Source organism: Stigmatopora argus, chromosome 20, assembly GCF_051989625.1.
Source record: "Stigmatopora argus isolate UIUO_Sarg chromosome 20, RoL_Sarg_1.0, whole genome shotgun sequence".
Lineage (NCBI taxonomy): Eukaryota > Metazoa > Chordata > Actinopteri > Syngnathiformes > Syngnathidae > Stigmatopora > Stigmatopora argus.
In genome coordinates this window covers 6133321-6152828 of record NC_135406.1, presented here as the reverse complement: position 1 = coordinate 6152828, position 19508 = coordinate 6133321, and the positions used below count along the sequence as shown (strand labels likewise).

General features: G+C 38.2%; 2 protein-coding genes across 2 annotated transcripts; both read right to left on the bottom strand.

Moving 5' to 3' along the window:
* Positions 1-360: 360 nt before the first annotated feature.
* Positions 361-7426, bottom strand: LOC144065864 (uncharacterized). Its single transcript, XM_077589063.1, has 2 exons — positions 6822-7426; positions 361-3954 (listed from the first exon to the last, which is right to left on the bottom strand). Exons 1-2 carry the CDS (start codon positions 6949-6951, stop codon positions 1373-1375), a joined length of 2712 nt encoding a protein of 903 aa, XP_077445189.1. The 5' UTR covers positions 6952-7426; the 3' UTR covers positions 361-1372.
* A 4731-nt stretch (positions 7427-12157) lies between these two features.
* On the bottom strand, positions 12158-14171 carry LOC144065942 (uncharacterized). The gene has a single exon (XM_077589188.1). The coding sequence runs from the start codon at positions 14118-14120 to the stop codon at positions 13314-13316; it is 807 nt and encodes a 268-aa protein (XP_077445314.1). The 5' UTR covers positions 14121-14171; the 3' UTR covers positions 12158-13313.
* Positions 14172-19508: the final 5337 nt, after the last annotated feature.

Sequence of the window (19508 nt, the reverse complement as noted above, 5' to 3'; positions counted from 1 at the left end):
TCTGTCGAATCTTCCCAAGAGCGCCTGTTGTGGACCCGTCCTGCGAAGCCAAAACAGTCCACAGTTCCCAAGGGCGCTTGTTGTGGACTCATCCTGCCCTAGCCGAAAACAGTCCACAGTTCTTGTTGTGAACCCATCCTGCCCAAGGCCATTCCCAGTCCTCTTGATGCGAACCACAGTCCTTACTTTTGCAAGAGATGCATTATAATGCCCTTTGTATTATTAACAATTTCTCTCTCTCTCTCTCTCCCCCTCTCTTTATTTTCCTCTTAGTTTTAAATCTTAGCAAATAACGCTTCTCTTTTTTGTCACCTTTGAATTTGGAAGGCTGATTTTGTCAACAAAAAGACCCAAAAAGTATTTTTCACCAAAAAGAGAGCTTTATTGGAACTACCAAAAAGATGACACGTTAAATCGGTTTTAAAACGTGATTCATCTTATAATATGACAAAAGTATAAGGACATTGTACTACTTATTTATTTTGAGCAAATTCATTGTCTTTCACACCATATTTCTATTAATGTTTCTTAGATCCTAGATTCAATATATCAATTATTTTCATTAAAATGTATCATGTTTGAATAAGACTCAATATTCTTATTGGATTTGCTAGCAAATTCAATAGACAAAAACTGCTATTTTTCAAATTTCTTCGGCATGTCTCTAACTGTGAAGACATTTTCCATATTATTTACATCAGATTATTGATTATTTACTTTGTAATTTCCTAATGTAGGCTCTACTATTTCGGATAGAATTGTGAAGTCAATAAAATCTTCAACGACACTCAGTTTTCTTATACAGTAATACCTTGACATACAAATGTTTCAGCATACGAGAAATTTGAAACATAAATTAGAACACAAAGATTTTTTTCCGTTGTAACATCCTGTTTTTGTTTTTTTAGGATGGAAACGGATTAATTTGTATTTTGTTCATTTCAAGAAATGACTTGAGATACGAGTAAATTCACATACTAGCTCAATCCCGCAGTAAGCTCGTATCTTAAGGTATTACTGTATTTGAATCGTGTGGATCGATACTACACATTAAAAAGTTTAAACAAGATTTTCAGAATGCAAAATACAATTATATTTCGATTACAATGATCTTTCATACAGAAATTGAAAAAGCAAGCAAAGCCGTGATTGGCCACTCACGTATTATCACAACACATTTGCGTCTTTTAAGTCTATCCTTACGACTAAATCTCTGGCAAGAAGCTGAGCAGGAAAAGGGGTTCTGACCGATGTGGGTAATTGTGTTTTTAAGATATTCCTGCCACAAATTGAGCAAAAAAAGGGCTTTTCTCCTGTGCAGGTTGTTATGTCTTCTTTTCAGGTTTTTCAATTGTGTAGCTTTTTAATTGGGCTATTGTAGCGAATCTGTGGCCACAGACTGAGCAGGAAAACATTGTTCTCCAGTGTGGATTAATAAGTGTTTTTTTAAATATTGCTTTCGAGAATAGGCTTGACCACAAACTGAGCAGGAAAATGTTTTTTTGCCAGTGTGGGTTCTTGTGTGTCTTTTTAAATTTCCCTTCTCAGTATATGTTTTACCACAAACTGAGCACGAAAATGGCTTTTCACCTGTGTGGGTTCTTGTGTGTCTTTGTAAATCTTGCTTTTGAGAAAAGGCTTTACCACAAACTGAACACGAAAATGGCTTTTCACCAGTGTGGGTTCTTGCGTGTTTATTTAAGCCTCCCTTCTCTATGAATGTTTGACCACAAACTGAGCAGGAAAATAGTTTTTCACCAGTGTGGGTTCTTGTGTGTCTTTGTAAATCGTGCTTTCGAGAAAAGCCTTTACCGCAAACTGAACACGAAAATGGTTTTTCACCAGTGTGTGTTCTTGCATGACTAATTAAGTGTTCCTTGCGTGTCAATGTTTTACCACAAACTGAACACGAAAATTGTTTTTCACCAGTGTGGGTTCTTGTATGACTAATTAAGTATCCCTTGTGTGTAAATGTTTTATCACAAACTGAGCAGGAAAATGTTTTTTCGCCAGTGTGGGTTCTTGTGTGGTCTTCTAAGTGGTGCTTTTGAGAAAAGGCTTTACCGCAAACTGAACACGAAAATGGTTTTTCACCTGTGTGTGTTCTTGCATGATTAAATAAGTGTCCCTTGTGATTAAATGTTTTACCACAAACTAAACATGCAAATGGTTTTTCACCAGTGTGGGTTCTTATGTGGATTTTTAAGTATTCATTTGTAGAATAGGCTTTACTACAAACTGAACATGAAAATGGTTTTTCACCAGTGTGGGTTCGTGTGTGTATTTTTAAGCTTCCCTTCCCTGTAAATCTTTTACCACAAACCGAGCACGCAAATGGTTTTTCATCTGTGTGCGTTCTCATGTGGCTTTTTAAGTGTTCATTTTGAGAATAGGCTTTACCGCAAACTGAACACAAAAATGGCTTTTCACCAGTGTGGGTTCTTGTGTGTTTTTTTAAGCCTCCCATCTCTGTAAATCTTTTACCACAAACTGAACACGAAAATGGTTTTTCACCAGTGTGGGTTCTTATGTGGATTTGTAATTTTCCCTTGTCTGTGAATCCTTGACCACAAACTGAGCACCCAAATGGTTTTTCATCTGTGTGGGTTCTTATGTGGATTTTTAAGTTTATCTTCCGTGTAAATGCTTGACCACAAACTGAACACGAAAATGGCTTTTCACCATTGTGGGTTTTTGTGTGTATTTTTAAGCTTCCCTTCTCTGTAAATCTTTTACCACAAACTGAGCACGCAAATGGTTTTTCGCCAGTGTGGGTTCTTGCATGAATAGTTAAGTTTCCCTTGACTGTGAATGTTTGACCACAAACTGAACACGAAAATGGCTTTTCACCTGTGTGTGTTCTTGTGTGCCTTTTTAAGTTTCCCTTGTCTGTGAATCCTTGACCACAAACTGAACACGAGAATGGTTTTTCACCAGTGTGGGTTCTTGTGTGTTTTTGTAAACCTTGCTTTTCAGAAAAGGCTTTACCACAAACTGAACACGAAAATGGTTTTTCACCCGTGTGGGTTCTTGTGTGTATTTGTAAAACTTGCTTTTGAGAAAAGGCTTTACCACAAACTGAGCATGAAAATTGTTTGTTACCCATGTGGATTCTTCTGTGCATTTTAAATTTTCTCTTGTGTTTAAATGTTTTACCACAAACTGAACATGATAAGGGTTTCTCCCCAGTATGGCTCCTCATATGTGTTTTCAAAGAAGACTTTTTCCCAAAAGTTTTCCCACACTGAAAGCATTTGCAGAGTTTGTCGCCACTGGGATTTTTCTTAACATCTTCAACATCATCATCATCGTCAAAAAGCAAGTCGTTGTCATCTGATAAAGGAGCAATTAAATTTTCTGCTCGCCATCCTTCTGTTGAGCTGCCGCTCAGAAGCTCCGCCCCTATGTGTGCCACGCCCAGATCATCTTCACTCTTGAAAGGCTCACCAGTTGACCATTTGACACATTCCTCGTTTTTGATTGGAGGTTGCTCTTCTCTTTTGCACTGTTGAGGGAACTCTGGCTCCTCCTCCTCTTTAATTTGGGGCCAAGCTGAGGCGTTTGCAGGCTCCGCCCCTTCGCTGGCCACGCCCAGATAATCCCTTTTCACGGACTCACCTGGTGACCAGGTGAAATGATCTTCCTCCTTTTTGATTGGAAGTTGCTCGTCTCCTATTTGTTGTTGGGGGAACTCTGGCTCCTCCTCTTTAATTAGGGGCCATGTGGTGTTTGCAGGCTCCGCCCCTCCACTTGCCACGCCCAGAACATCTTCCTTCTTCACGAACTCACCAAGTGACCAAGTGAAATGATCTTTCTCCCTTTTGATTGGATGGTGCTCGTCTCCCATTTGTTGTTGAGGGAACTCTGGCTCCTCCTCTTTGATTTGGGGGAGCTCAACTTCCCCTTCAAGGTCAACAGACTCCTGCCCATCAGCACCAAGATCATTTCTGAAACCTGCCAAGACACAAAGATAAATGATTAACTATTTTCTAATTATAAAATGACTGAATTTCTTGTTCACAGAAATGAAACCAAACGCAAGAGGGCGCCATACATTCATTTCGTCACAATGCAGTACAGTGGTACCTCGACATACGATCGTAATCCGTTCCGAGACTGAGATCGTATGACGAGGTTCTCGTAACTCGAGCGGACGTTTCCCATTGAAATGAATGGAAAAAAAATTAATTCGTTCCAGCCCTCTGAAAAAACACCAAAAACAGGATATTGGATTGGAAAAAATGTTTAATTTCTTCTAATTCCCCATCTGTTAACAAAGTAACACATAACTAGTGGTTTAATAGAAATAAAATGTGTTTAATCTAACTAAAATTGGGCGGATTTCGCCAAGGGAAGAGGGGCACAAAAGGGGCGGAGGGCTTCAGGTTTTTTTTCGCCACACAACGCACTCGTAAACGGAACAAACACTCCACTCTCACGTTCGCTATCGATGGGCTGTTTGCTGTTGTACTGTTCCCTTCAAAATATTCCGAAAATGATGCACACAAATGTCCTCACAATCGGATAACGCACGACCACTTGCCAACGAGCAGCAGTCTTTTATCAGCGATCGCTCCGCTGCTCATGGGAGCTTCGGGGGCGCTGGCTAGCGGCTCCCTTTTAGCTTGTAGCATCTGTGTTCGCATCCCCTTTGAACGGCACCGATGATAGAGTTGCTACCGGGGATGCTATTGCGGGGAGTTGCGAGCCAGTGCCCCTGATGTTCTTATGAGCAGCGAACGAGAAGTAATATAATACTCCTCGTATTAGATAAAAATAACAGGAAATGCAGCAGCTGAGTTTACGCATGTATTGATTGTCAGCAAAGTTTTATTCTGAGAAAGAGTGCCATTGCCTGTCGGCATTGTGTGCACGAGTATACTTCATTACCCAGAAAGCCCTCTTTTCCCCGCGCATGCGCATTGTGCGTTTCCTGGTCTGAATAACTTATTCAGTGCTCGTAAATATTGTTATACACGAAAGATATGCAAAAAAGACAGTGCCATGTCCACCTGGCTTGGTCGCATCACGAAATTTTGATCCCATGACGGGCGAATTATTCGATCGAAATTTCCGTCGTAAGACGAGAATATTGTATGACGAGCGGTCGTGTGACGAGGTACCACTGTACTGACTACTGTAGTATTCTCGTCAATAGCAACATAAGTTGAAAACTGTTTATAGGTGCATTTTTCAAAGTATGGCACTATTGGTCAGAAAAGTTTCTTCCCTGGTGATGTAACTCCTTAAAATTAGTCAAATCTTTTTGGGAGCCTTTTCATTGTAAACATTCTCTTTCATGTTTTAGATTTTAATTTAGTTAAAATGCTTTCGCCAAAGGGGAGGCATTTAAAAAAGCATTATCTTTTATTCAGTAGCAGGTATATTATTATTTGGGGGATTAATGACATTGAAATAGAGGTACAGTGGTACCTCTACATACGAGCAGCTCGAGATACGATGAAAATTTCGAGCAAATAACGAGATGTGAGAAAGCCAGTTGGCCAAGACATGAGAGGCTGTTTATCATTGTATCTATGTCCCTCTCTGTACCCTCCGCGAAATCCTTCTAATTTTAGTTCCATTAAACACATTTTATTACTATTAAACCACTAGTTATGTGTTACTTTGTTAATATATGGCAAATCAGAAGAAATAAAACATTTTTTCCAATCCAATATCCTGTTTTTGGTGTTTTTTCAGAGGGTTGGAACAAATTAATTTGTTTTTAGTTCATTTCAATGGGAAACGTTCGCTCGAGTTACGAGTAGATCGGCATACGAGCTCAGTCCTGGAACGAATTAAGCTCATATGTAGAGGTACCACTGTACAGTCTGATTGGACACTCTAAATTGCCCCTAGGTATGAGTGTGAGCGCGAATGGTGTTTTTTCTCCTCGTGCTCTGCGATTGGCTGGCCACCGATTCAGGGTATTCCTCGCCTCTGGCCCGAAGGCAGCTGGGATAGGCTCCAGCACCCCCTATACAAGATTTAGCATATCAGAAATTGAATGAATGAATGTTGGAATTAAAAACAGTGGGAGAAGCCAAACGTAGCGTTGGCAGCAAACCTCGACTGGGTAGATGGTGCATTTCCAGACAATTTTCTGGTACTCGGCTGTCAGATTCAAGTATTCGGCCTTCTTGCGCTCGAAGGTGGTCTCGATCCCCTCCTTTGATGGTACTGTTAGTTCTATGAGGTGAAGCGCTCTTGCCTTGGAGGACCATACCTCAATGTCTATGCGGAGTGATGTAGTGATGATCTCTGATGATAGTTAATATTTTATTTATTTATAAGCTGCATTTGAATTTTAGCATTAAATATGAAGTACTTTCGCAGGCCGCACCACGGAGTGGCAGTGGGCCAGATTTGGCCCTCGGGCCGCAACTTTGACACCATTGTTTGAACGCTGCTCTCGTTGTTGTTTAGTGCATCTACATCTCTATTTTTTAAATTTTCAATTTAGAGCAAGCAAATGTGTTGTCACTCAAGCATGTAGCCAAAAATGGAGGGGGAGTAGCAGGAATGACTCTTGAATGCCTCTGGGGGACGCTCGCGCGTTGCGTAATTTGAAAAATACATTGTTTGTTTGTGATAAGGATACAAAAAAAGGAAAGCTACTGTTTGATGCCGTTGTTAAGTATTAACGCGTTGACTCATTCTTCCCTCCGAGTGTGGTTACATTTAAATAGAAATCGAATTTATTACGTCTTTCTTCGAATGGTGCTAGTGTAAATTCATGAAAATGTACATACGCTACTATAGTGTCATGTCAACAGAATACTCTTAAGGGAACATATGAAAATTAAAAGAGAACCCACCTTCTAGTCTATGAAGAACAACTTTCTCATGCGTTATGTTGCAAAATGTCGATTGCTCGTGAGTTGAATGCTCCTGTTTGACCTCAAAAACTTCCTCCTGGAGCTTTGGCCGTTGCGTTCTTGCCGACATTTGCACACGTGAATTCTGATGATGATGGCAGCGGCTTTGATAGCTGCTAGCTATGCTGAGCTAAAATAGCCAGGAAACCTACAACGAGTTCTTTGTCGACCCTTTCCTTTATAGCTGCTAGCTAAGCTAAAGCATAAACAAGCACTTCAACGACTTATTTTTTTGATAGCTGCTAGCTATGCTGAGCTAAAATAGCCAGGAAACCTACAACGAGTTCTTCGTCGACTTGTTCCTTTGATAGCTGCCAGCTAAGCTAAGCTAAAGCATTAACAAGCTCTTCAACGACTTGTTCCTTTGATAGCTGCTAGCTAAATTATGCTAAAGTATAAACAAGCTAGTCAACGACTTGTTTCTTTGATAGCTGCTAGCTGGGCTAGCTAAAGCAGGTTTTGCTGATAAATAGTGATGGAACGAGCGACGCTGGTGCGTCAGCACTGTGCGGATAGCTCAAGAGAGAAAGCCCGTATTGGGGCGTGTTGAGGTTTAAGAAAGAATCACGTGACCGGAACAGGAAATGTATCGTTAGGCCAAAGTGTGATAATAGTTTAAAGAAATAAACTGTATCCAAGTGTCGTGGGTCTGTTGGACGGACTTTGGCGTAATTTTGGCTCGTTCTAAGAAGTTTTCCCCAGTGTGGAATCATTTTGATCGTGTGAGGCAAAACGAAATAATCACTTTTATTTCACATGATTTACCAGTTAACAAAAATGTGGACTTACTATGTTGTCTCAAAGGTGTCTACATAGTCCATTGACACCAATTTTCTTTAGAATTGAAACAGTTCTAAGACAAGTGTTACATACAATTCCAATGATACTAATAGTAATAAAACACATGTAACCCTCCAATCCTTTAAACTTCTTTAGAAGTAGCACTTTTTAGACAAGTAACATTGTTAACTCATGGAATAATGAATAAAACCTTTTAAATCATTATTAGTAATATTTAATTAAAATAGGAAAACATCTTTCAACATAACTGCTTACACTTGCAAGGAGGTACCTTGTGATGTCGTCTTAGTCCACAAGGCATTCTAAATTGTAGTAACAGAATCATTGTATTTAATCGCGACACTCGAAAAACATGTTTATGTAATCAGGACAATAACACCCTAGATCAGGGGTGTCAAACTCATTTGGCATCGTGGGCCACATACGGCCTAGGGAGATGTCAAGTGGGCCGGACCATTAAAATTATACCATGCTCTGCTATAAATAACCAAAATATCATGTCTTTCCTTTGTTTTGGTGTAAAGAAGCACAAGAAGATTAGGAAAATTTTGAAATGTAATGAACTATCCTTTTACAAAACATTTCATGAAACACCTCATATATTTCCTTAGACAAATGTGCAATTGACTTTTATCATTCACAAATATGCATTGCAACTGATCCCACTGATTGTACAAAGGCACAAAACTTTAATTGGTACTGAAAAATATAGTCATGCACTTTAAGATTAAATGAGACTTTTAAAGAAAGGAATTTTTAAACCACTTACACATACAAAATGTAAAGGTAATCCCTGCATGTGATTTTAAATGTGTAATGAGGAAAGTGTTCGCCTGTCCTGTAAATCTGTCAACTTCATACATGAAACATACATACACATACAATACATACTGAAAATTTATGGAGTTGTATGAACAGTAGAATTAGTATTAACAACGTCGTAACAAGCAGCAGATGGCGCATTGATACCGTCCGCTGTTTTCAGTCTGTCTCAGTGATGCGGCTTGTCTTCTACTCCGATGGAAAGAGTGCGCCCCTTAGCGGATAATCCATGAATTGCAGCGAATTAAAAATATTAATTCCATGTCTTTTATGCATTTTTTCCACTTTCAAATTATCCTGCGGGCCTGATTGAACCTCCTTGGGGGCCGGTTCCGGCCCGCGGGCCGTATGTTTGACACCCCTGCCCTAGATGGTTAGAAAAACAACTGTGAGAATTGCCGAAGTAAGCATCAAAGTTGAACAAGGCACCCAAAGAACGGTGTGAGGAATTGCATAATATTTTCATTATAAGGTAAACAAAGCATTCTAAAGTAAACCAAGCAGTATTATAATGTAAACAAAGCAGTATTATAATGTAAATAAAGCATCCGTATTTTCAAACAATAATGCGATTATCGCCATCTGCTGCTGGAGTACCGTCAAAACAGTCCTGTTGTGTTCTGCCGAAAAGCGTGTGTGAAAACAATGTGTCCTCGAGCTGTGGGGCCTTGAGGAGACGATGTGGAGGAAAAAATGTCCATGGTTCCATGAGTTGGTTTATAGGCTTACTACTTATTGAAAATGCTTACAACAAATATAGAACATTCCATAATAAACCCAACATTAACATAATACATATCAACCATATCTGTTCATTCACCAATACTAATGGCAATAAAACACAATTCCGTTGTCATTACACATGTTACAAGAAACATTGCCTACAGAACCAGAATTTTGTCTTTGGTTTGGTTTTCCTCCCAACACATCCCAAGTGATGCCAATGAAGACAAGCATCACATTCAACTGATGGTTTACTGTGAAAGTCATCATCAAAAGAGTTGCACAAGTACACAATTGTTAACAAATACTCACAATATTTGGCAGTTATTATTTATTTTACAAGTGGTAAACTTCCCACAAAATTTGATAACGATCAGATGGACAGTTAAAAATGTTTCTGGTTCACCCAATTAGCATGCAATTGATAGATTTTAACATTAGGGGGATTGGGAATTAATGGATTTTTTTTTCCACGACAACGCACTCGTAAACGGAACAAACAAATTTAAATTAACTTGGATTAATATATACAGACACTCAAACATACGTTTAATGTAACTTTACACAAAACTGAATTCTAATTTTGTTGTAATCTTTTGTTACCTTCGTTTTCCGGGTTGGCGGTTTGCCACGCCTCCACCCTCAAGTTCGCTATCGATGGGCTGTTTACTGTTGTACTACGTATTCCCTTCAAAATATTCCAAAAATGATTCACACAAATGTCCGCACAATAGGATAACCCACGACCACTTGCCAACGAGAAATAGTCTTGCAGTACATTTTTGCGATCGCTCCGCTGCTCATAAAGACCGGCTCGCAACTCCCTCGTTGTAATGACTCTGGTCGCACCCGCTTTGAACAGCGCCTATGAGAGAGAGAGAGTTGCGACCAGAAATATTACAAAGAGGGCATTGCGAGCCAGTGCCGCTGATGTTCTTAGGAGCAGCGAACGAGAAGTAATATAATACTCCTCGTATTAGATAATAATAATAACAGGAAATGCAACAGCTGAGCTTACCCACGTATTGATTGTGGGTAATAAAGTTTCATTCTGAGAAAGAGTGCCATTGCCTATCGGCGTTGTGTGCACGAGTATACTTCACCAGAAAGCCCTCTTTTTGCCCGCGCATGCGGTTTGTGCATTTTCTGGTCGATGCGTAGGAGAAACTCGTCTGAATTAATCGTTCAGTGCTCGTAGATATTGTTATACACGAAAGATATGCAAAAAGACAGTGCCATGGCCACCTGGCTTGGTCGCATCACGAAATTTTGATCGCATGACGGGCGAATTATTCGATCGAAATTTCCGTCGTAAGACGAGAATATTGAATGACGAGCGGTCGTATGACGAGGTACCACTGCATAGGTGTGTAGACGTGTGTAATATATATATATATATAAATATATATATATATATATATATATATATATATATATATATTGTTGGGTTTATTATGGAATGTTCTATATGTGTTGTAAGCATTTTTCATAAGTAATAAGGCTATAAACCAATTCATGGGACCATGGACATTTTTTCCTCCCCATCGTCTCCTCAAGGCCCCACAGCTCGAGGACACATTGTTTTTGGACGCTTTTCGGCAAAACACAACGGGATTGTCGCGATTAAATACAATGATTCAGTTACTACAATTTAGAATGCCTTGTGGACTAAGACGACGTCACAAGGTATCCTCCTTGCAAGTGTAACCAGTTATGTTGAAAGATGTTTTCCAATTTTAATTTAATATTACTAATAATGATTTAAGGGTATTAATCATTATTCCAACATATATATAAATATATAAATATATATATATATATATATAAATATATAAATATATATATATATATATATATATATATATATATATAAATATATATATATATATATATATATATATATATATATATATAAATATATATATATATATATATATATATATATATATATATATATAAATATAGATAAATAAAGATATATAGAGCACCAACCATATTGATGGCGATAGGAAAGAAGGAAGAAAGAAAGGATAATGGATATTGTGTAAAAATGATTTTTGGTGAGTAAAATATGGCTATATTCCTAAATAATATTTCAATTGTGGGCCAAGTTCTGATATCTGAAAAGCTCCAGCGTTTGTATTTAAGATCCAGTGTTTGTATTTAATCACAAAATGCTGCTAGGAAGTGGATTTTACCCGTTGAATTTTTGGCGTTTCACCATTGACGTCCATCGCTGTCTTTTCCCGGGAAAAATCACCCCCCTGCCCTGGTTGTAATGTCTAGAAAAGCTCCAGTATTTGTATTCAATCAATAAATGATGCTAGGAAGTGGATTTTACCTAATTTTAGTATTTTAGTGCATTTTTTGTCATTTCACGTATGGACGTATCGACATTCATCGCTGTCTTTTTACCGGGAAAATGATACTCCGGGCCCGGTTCTGATGTCTAAAAAGCTCCAGTATTTGTATTTAATTAATAAATGCTGTTTTCGGCTGGATATTACCCCATTTTCGGGCAATGTTTGCCCGTACGCCATTGACGTTCATCGCTCTCTTTTCTTTTATGTGTTGCAGCTGTAGCTGCAGTAGAGGTTTTATAGCCATAAAATAGTTTTTAAAGGTTGGATTGATACGTTGAAGGCGCTACTAGAAAATGCACCGCCCGCCACTGATATATATATATATATATTATATATATTTATATATATAATAAATATATATATATTATATATATAATAAATATATATATATTATATATATAATAAATATATATATATATAATAAATATATATATATATATATAATAAATATATATATATATATATATATATATATATATATATATATATATATATATATATATATATATATATATATATATGAATATTATATCTAAAATAGTCCGGCCCACATGAAATCGAGTTGACGTTAATGCACCCTTGGGCTTTTTGTATTGTTTCCTTGCAGTGATTTTTTACGTCCACCAGGTGTCAGTATTCTGCAAAGCAGTGGGTCACTGTATGGAAACGACAAGTGATGCTCACAAACCCATCACTAGTAGTGAGTCAATACAATCATTACAGTATACATAGAGTTTTAATTAAAAACACAAAAAGCAAACTGAAAACCTGAGCCCAAAATAAAAAATTACACCCCAAAAAATTAAAATAAACTAAAAGCCGCAGGACGCAGTAAGTCATGGGTATACAAGACATGGAAAACAGGTGGGTGACACACAGGGGAGGCGACCACAGGTGAAAGCAATGTACAATCACAACGATAAGTTTCAAGCCATCAATATATTTTTCATACTAATGATTATACATAAGAATATTGAGTATTTTCTGTTTGTTCAACATTAACATAAAATTAAAAAAAACAATTCACATTTGACTTCATATACCGACTGCCAGGTCTATTTACATAAAAAATCAAATCAGTTTGGATAAATATAAAATGGAAAACTACTCCAAAATGAACCCAAAGTAAGTTCTTATAGTTAAAAAAGGAAAAGAATGCAGTCTACAAAGCTAATAGAAAATTTTGAAGATTAAATGAAATAAAACATTTGACTTGTTTTTCTCTTTTTCAAACAGACACAAATTCACAGCAGACTAATTTTATCAACATGATTCAAAAATGACACAAGTTCTCGTCATATTTGCCAATTAATAGATAACATACACACACACACCTTTGTGTCTTTTAAGTCTTATGAAAAAATCATTGACAACAAACTTTGTATTATTAAGTATTTTTAACCAATGTGTTGAACCACAAATTGAGCAAAGAAAGGGCTTCTCACCACTGCGGGTTGTTAAGTCTTCTTTTCAGGTTTTTCAATTGAGCAGGAAGACATTGTTCTCCAGTGTGGGTTAATAAGTGTTCTTTTGAGCTTCTCCTTTGGGAAAATGTTCGACGACAAACTGAACAGGAAATTGTTTTTTCACCAGTGTGGGTTCTTTTGTGGGTTTTTATCGTTCCCTTATCTGTAAATGTTTTACCACAAACTGAACACGAAAATGTTTTTTTCACCAGGGTGGATTCTTGTGTTTTTGGAAATCTTGCTTTTGAGAAAAGGCTTTACCGCAAACTGCACACGAGAATGGCTTTTAACCTGTGGGTTCTTGCATGAATAGTTAAAAGTCCCTTCCGTGTGAATCTTTGACCACAAACTGAACACGAAAATGGTTTTTCACCAGTGTGGGTTCTTGTGTGCCTCTTTAAGGTTCCCTTCTCTGTAAATCTTTTACCACAAACTGAACACGAAAATGGTTTGTCACCTGTGTGTGTTCTTGCATGAATATTTAAGTGTCCATTCTCTGTAAATCTTTGACCACAAACTGAGCACAAAAATGGTTTTTCACCAGTGTGTGTTCTTGTGTGTATTTTTAAGTGATGCTGTTGAGAAAAGGCTTTACCGCAAACTGAACACGAAAATGGTTTTTCACCAGTGTGGGTTCTTGTGTGCGTTTTTAAGTGTCCCTTCTCTGTAAATCTTTGACCACAAACTGAACATGAAAATGGTTTTTCACCTGTGTGCGTTCTTGTGTGCGTTTTTAAGTGTGCCTGTTGAGAAAAGGCTTTACCGCAAACTGAACACGAAAATGGTTTTTCACCAGTGTGGGTTCTTGTGTGCATTTTTAAGTGTCCCTTCTCTGTAAATCTTTGACCGCAAACTGAACACGAAAATTGTTTTTCACCAGTGTGTGTTCTTGCATGAATATTTAAGTTTCCCTTGTGTGTAAATGTTTTACCACAAACTGTACATGATAAGGGTTTCTCCCAAGTGTGGCTCCTCATATGTGTTTTCAAAGTAGACTTTTTCCTAAAGGTTTTTCCACACAGAGCATTTCCAGAGTTTGCCGTCCTTAAGACCTTCATTGTCATAAAGCAAGTCTTCGCTATCTGATAACGGAGCAATTAAATTGTCTGCTTGCCCTTCTGCTGAGCTGCCGTTCGGAGTCTCCGCCCCTCTGCCGGCCACGCCCAGATCATCTTCACTCTTGAAAGGCTCACCAGTTGACACGGTGACATCTTCTTCCTCCTTTTTGATTTGCTGTTGAGGGAACTCTGGCTCCTCCTCTTTAATTTGGGGTAACTTTAAGGTGTGTGCAGGCTCCGCCCCTCTGCTGGTCACGCCAAGATCCTCTTCCCTCTTCAGGTTTTCACCAAGTGACCAGGTGACATCATCTTCCTCCTTCTTGATTGGAAGTCGCTCATCTCTCATTTGTTGTTGAGGGAACTCTGGCTCCTCCTCTTTAATTTGGGGTAATGTTAAGGTGTGTGCAGGCTCCGCCCCTCTGCTGGTCACGCCCAGATCCTCTTCCCTCTTCAGGAATTCACCAAATGACCAGGTGACATCATCTTCCTCCTTCTTGATTGGAAGTCGCTCGTCTCTCATTTGTTGTTGAGGGAACTCTGGCCCCTCCTCTTTAATTTGGGGGAGCTCAAGTTCCTTTTTAAGGCCAACAGACTCTTTCCCATCAGGACCAAGATATTCTCTGAAACCTGCAAAGACACAAAAATAAATGATATGTTTCATAATCTGTCTATCTGACGAGAAGTCCTTTAGGTTAGACTGGGAATGTAAAGTCTTATACTTATATCGGCGGTGGTTAGGTTTGTAACATGACATTAACTTGAAATTTAACTGAAATCAACTCAAATGACTATACACACCCACACATATTTGACCACCCGGAACTGTCAAAGCTGGGTTGCCTCGACAATAATCTTCATACAGAGGAAGCAGCAAAACACGTGGTAGTTTTGACTCCCGGCCGAATGGAGGTTATCTGGAAAGGAGGCCTCATCTCGACCGCTCTCAAAATGGTCGCTGCCCGCTCCGCTTTCTTTGTTCTTGGCTAGCCCCCTTGGCTAGCCCCCACCCTTCCTAAGAAGGGGGCGAGCGGACGGACAGAGCTAGCCGTCCACGTCGAGGTCCCCCATCCAGATACGCCGTCCGCTCGGTCGGTGATGGTATTTAATAGAAGTTATGCGGAGACAAACTTTAGGCGGGAACACGAAAGGGGTGGGTTATATACAAAGTGATGACAGGCCTTGACCTGTAGGTGTCAGTAAAAATTCTATTCTAGTGACTAAATTCATAAGAGTGCAGAAGGGTGCAAGATTAAATATAAGAATACAGTTCATATTTCACAGGAACCATCTCAATAAGCTCGTATCTCCAATTTGTCTCATATGTCAAGGAAAAAAATTGCTCGGAATGTAGCTCGTTTCTTAAATTTTCCGTAAATTGGGACACTAGTATGTCAAGGTATTCCTGAAATATGCTGGCTGCAACAGCAAATGTTTAATTAACAAGCAATAATTATAGCACTCGCGGGTGACCCGCATTGTAATCAACAGTTTGAGGAAAACAGAGTTCACCTTCAAAATTAAAGTACAATTAAGAGCACACTTACACATTTCAATGTATAAAAATGTGTCATTTTATTAAACCCAAAGGATTCTTTAATCTCATCTCATTTTCTGAACAGCTTTATCCTCATCAGAGTCGTGGGGGGGGGTGCTGGAGCCTATCCCAGCTGACTTTGGGCCAGAGGCGGGGGGGCACCCTGAATTGTTGGCCAGCCAGTCGCAGGGCACAACAAGACAGACAACCATTCACACTCACACTCATACCTAGGAGCAATTTAGTGTCGAATCAGCCTACCATGTCTTTACAATGTGGGAGGAAGCCGGAGAACCTAGAGAAATGCCACACGCGTCAAAATAAAAAGGTAATTTTTTTGGAAAAAAAAAGCCTTTCTATAAATGGTCATTTTTTAAAGAAACTGATACTTTACTATACATGGTCTTTTTTATTATTAAAAAAAGCCTTACTATGGAAGTCTTTGGAGTGTGGGAGGAAAACCGGAGTACCTGGAGGAAACCCATATAGGCCTGGGAAGAACATGCAAACTCCACACAGGTGGACTTGACCTGGATTTGAACCTAGGACCCGAGAGCTGTGAGGCCGATGCGCTAACCACTCGCTCCTCTGGGCCGGTTTTCACATTTTTATTAATTTATAACTTTAAAAAAATCTCCAGTGCTGAGTCCTAGTAGCAAGCGGAAGACATGGGAGTTGCTTCCGCTTGAAAAATTATTTAAAAAATAAACATTTTCCCCAGAAAAATCCGCGATGTAGTGAAATGCTGAGGGAATACTGTACTTGAATATGCAATTGCAGCGCACAAAAAAGCACTTCTACAATTACCATTAAGCCTTAATGATGAAGGGAATATATAGATATAAAAATGGACCCACCTATTCTGTGAAGGACAACTTTTGCATGGATTATTTTGCAAAATGTCGAGTTCTCCTCGTGGAATTTTGCTGCTCTTTTCCCACACGTAAATTCTGATGGAGACGCCATTGATAGCTGATAGCTAGGCTAAGTTAAAGAGAGCGCAAAGTTCAAAGTTCTTCGACGACTTGAAGAGTTGATCCTTTGATATATGCTAACAGGCTGAGCTAAAGTAGGCCGCAAAGCTTCAACGAGGTCTTGAAAATGATTTTGGCTGATATTTAAGGTCATAAAGTAGCTTATGCTAGACACGTCGGGGACCCATAGGTTAAACTAGGTGGCGAAAACTGCGCATGCGCGGTGGCAGCGTCACTTCCTTCGATTTATAAATGTAAGGAGTCGGAAATAGGAAATAATTAATTTTCAAATGTTCTGACGTGTGGTTTGAGCAATAAATGTTTGTGCAGGTTTTAATTACATTGAAAATTAAATTAAACATAAATAACTTGAAGATTGCGTCTCAAAAGGAGGCGTCGCAAAACGCGCATGCGCTGAGAAAAATCGTCCTTGATAATGGAGCTGTTGCTGTTTCGCCGATTGGCATCACGGGAGAAGTAGTTCTTCAATGAAACGGTTTGATCTCGCAGGAATCAGTCTCTTATTTAGGTAACGCTCTCTTGTGGTCAGGAGAAAATTTGTTTAATTTTAATTTCAGTATTCGTGGACATTGTACACAATAATTAAGACACTGTGAATCACAAGTTATCGAAGAAGCGCAGAAACTATATCAGAAAATTTGCAATTTCTCAAAGGTGTCTTAAACCCAAAAGGAAAAGTTTGTTTTTTCTTTTATTAACATTATTCCCTCAATCTGGACCAACCACTAGATGTGAATTATATTTCTTGATTTTCCCATTTTTAACGAATATTTGCAATTTTTTCATCCTTATTTTTTCTTTTTGTGTTTTAGTTAAATGAGTATTTAGTAAAATGTAAAAATAACTATATAAAAATGTTTTCTGTTTTCCACTTCAATTTTGAACATAAAAACATATTTCGTTTCCTTTTGAAATTAAATGATTAAAAGACATCTTCCCTCAGTAAGAAAAAAAAAGCTAAAATAAACATAGTTTTAGATCTATAAAAAATGTAAAACGCAAGGCTTGTCATTCAGTTCTTTGTTCATTTGGAATTAATAGGTAATGAAGCTATAATTTAAATTGTGCCATACTGTTTGGACCGAGTGCACTTTCCCCCAGTCTTCCTGTCGGGGCCAGTCAATTATCTTCATAACTATGGACTGAACAGGACAACAAGTTCCAGGCCAGACGGATGATCTACAAGGACTCTTAAACTGCTTTGTCTCGGAATCTTGCAGATGGCGATAAATCGAAACAAACTTCCGAGAATACTCGCATTATTGTTCAAATATACTGTTGCTCTGTTTACCTTATAAAGAAATTATTATGCTTAATGGTGCAAATTCTAATGCCGTTGTTTTGATTTACGATCCGCTCGGGTCACTTTTTATGCTTATTGTGCAAATTCTTACGCAGGTGTTCCGATAAAAACAGATTGTTGTGACAGTTGTTTTTATAACCTTTATGATTTTATTCGGTTAAGCTTATACAATTGTTCAAAACAGTTGAGACAGTTGTTTTTGCTTATGCTATGTTTAAATCAGATTACCTTTGAATGTTTTGGTAATGTGCCGCTAAATGGACCGAAGAGTATGCCGCTCGTCAGAATCCTTTTGCGAACAAAGACGCGTTGGTAGTGATTTCTCCTTGCAAGTTGTAAGCAGTTATGTTGAAAGATGTCTTCCAATTTTAATTAAATATTACTAATAATGATTTAAGGGTATTAATCATTATTCCAACTATATATATATATATATATATGTATATATATATATATATATATATATATATGTATATATATATATATATATATATAGAGAGAGAGAGAGAGAGAGAGAGACAGCGAGAGGGAGGGAGGGAGGGAGGGAGGGAGGGAGGGATGGAGGGAGGGAGGGAGGGAGGGAGAGGCAAAGAGGGTGAGGGAGGGAGAGATGGAGAGAGGGAGAGCAAGAGAGCGAGAGAGAGAGAGATTAAATCGGATTTAAAGAACTGGATATAAAGCCTTAAATATTTTTCATAGATCTAAAATAATGTTTATTTGAGCTTTTATTCTTAATAAGGGTGTTGGAGTAATCATTATTATAAATGTGTTTGCAATGCTTATTTAGGAATATAAAGCCTTCTAATATACATGCTCACTATATTAATCAATATAATGCTTATTAGGAATAGTAATGCTCATCCTAAATGTGTAACTATATTAAACAATATATATATATATATATATATATATATATATATATATATATATATATATATATATATATATATATATATTGTTCATCGCTTTTATGTTAGAGTTAGAATTAATATGTGTTTTCAACGAAGACAAACGCTTACTCCAAGGCCCACAGCTCGAGGACACATTGTTTTCGGACACTCTTCGGCAGAACCCAACGAGACTGTTTTGACGGGACTCCAGCAGCAGATTTGAAAATACTGCTTTGTTTACATTAAACTGCTTTGCTCTGTTTACCTTATAAAGAAATTATTATGCTTACTGGTGCAAATTCTAATGCCGTTGTTTTGCTTATTGTGCAAATTCTTACGCAGGTGTTCCGATAAAAACAGATTGTTGTGACAGTTGTTTTTATAACCTTCATGATGTTATTCGGTTAAGCTTATACAATTGTTCAAAACTGTTGAGACAGTTGTTTTTGCTTATGCAATTGTTTAAATCAGATTACCTTTGAATGTTTTGGTTATGTGCCGCTAAATCAGGGGTCACCAAACTACGGCCCGCGGGCCGGATACGGCCCGCCAGCACATTTGGACCGGCCCTCTGAACAATACCAGAGACGCTATCGGATTTATTATTATTATTATTATTTTTTTGGGGGGGGATGCGGCCCGCCGGCACATTTGGACCGGCCCTCTGAACAA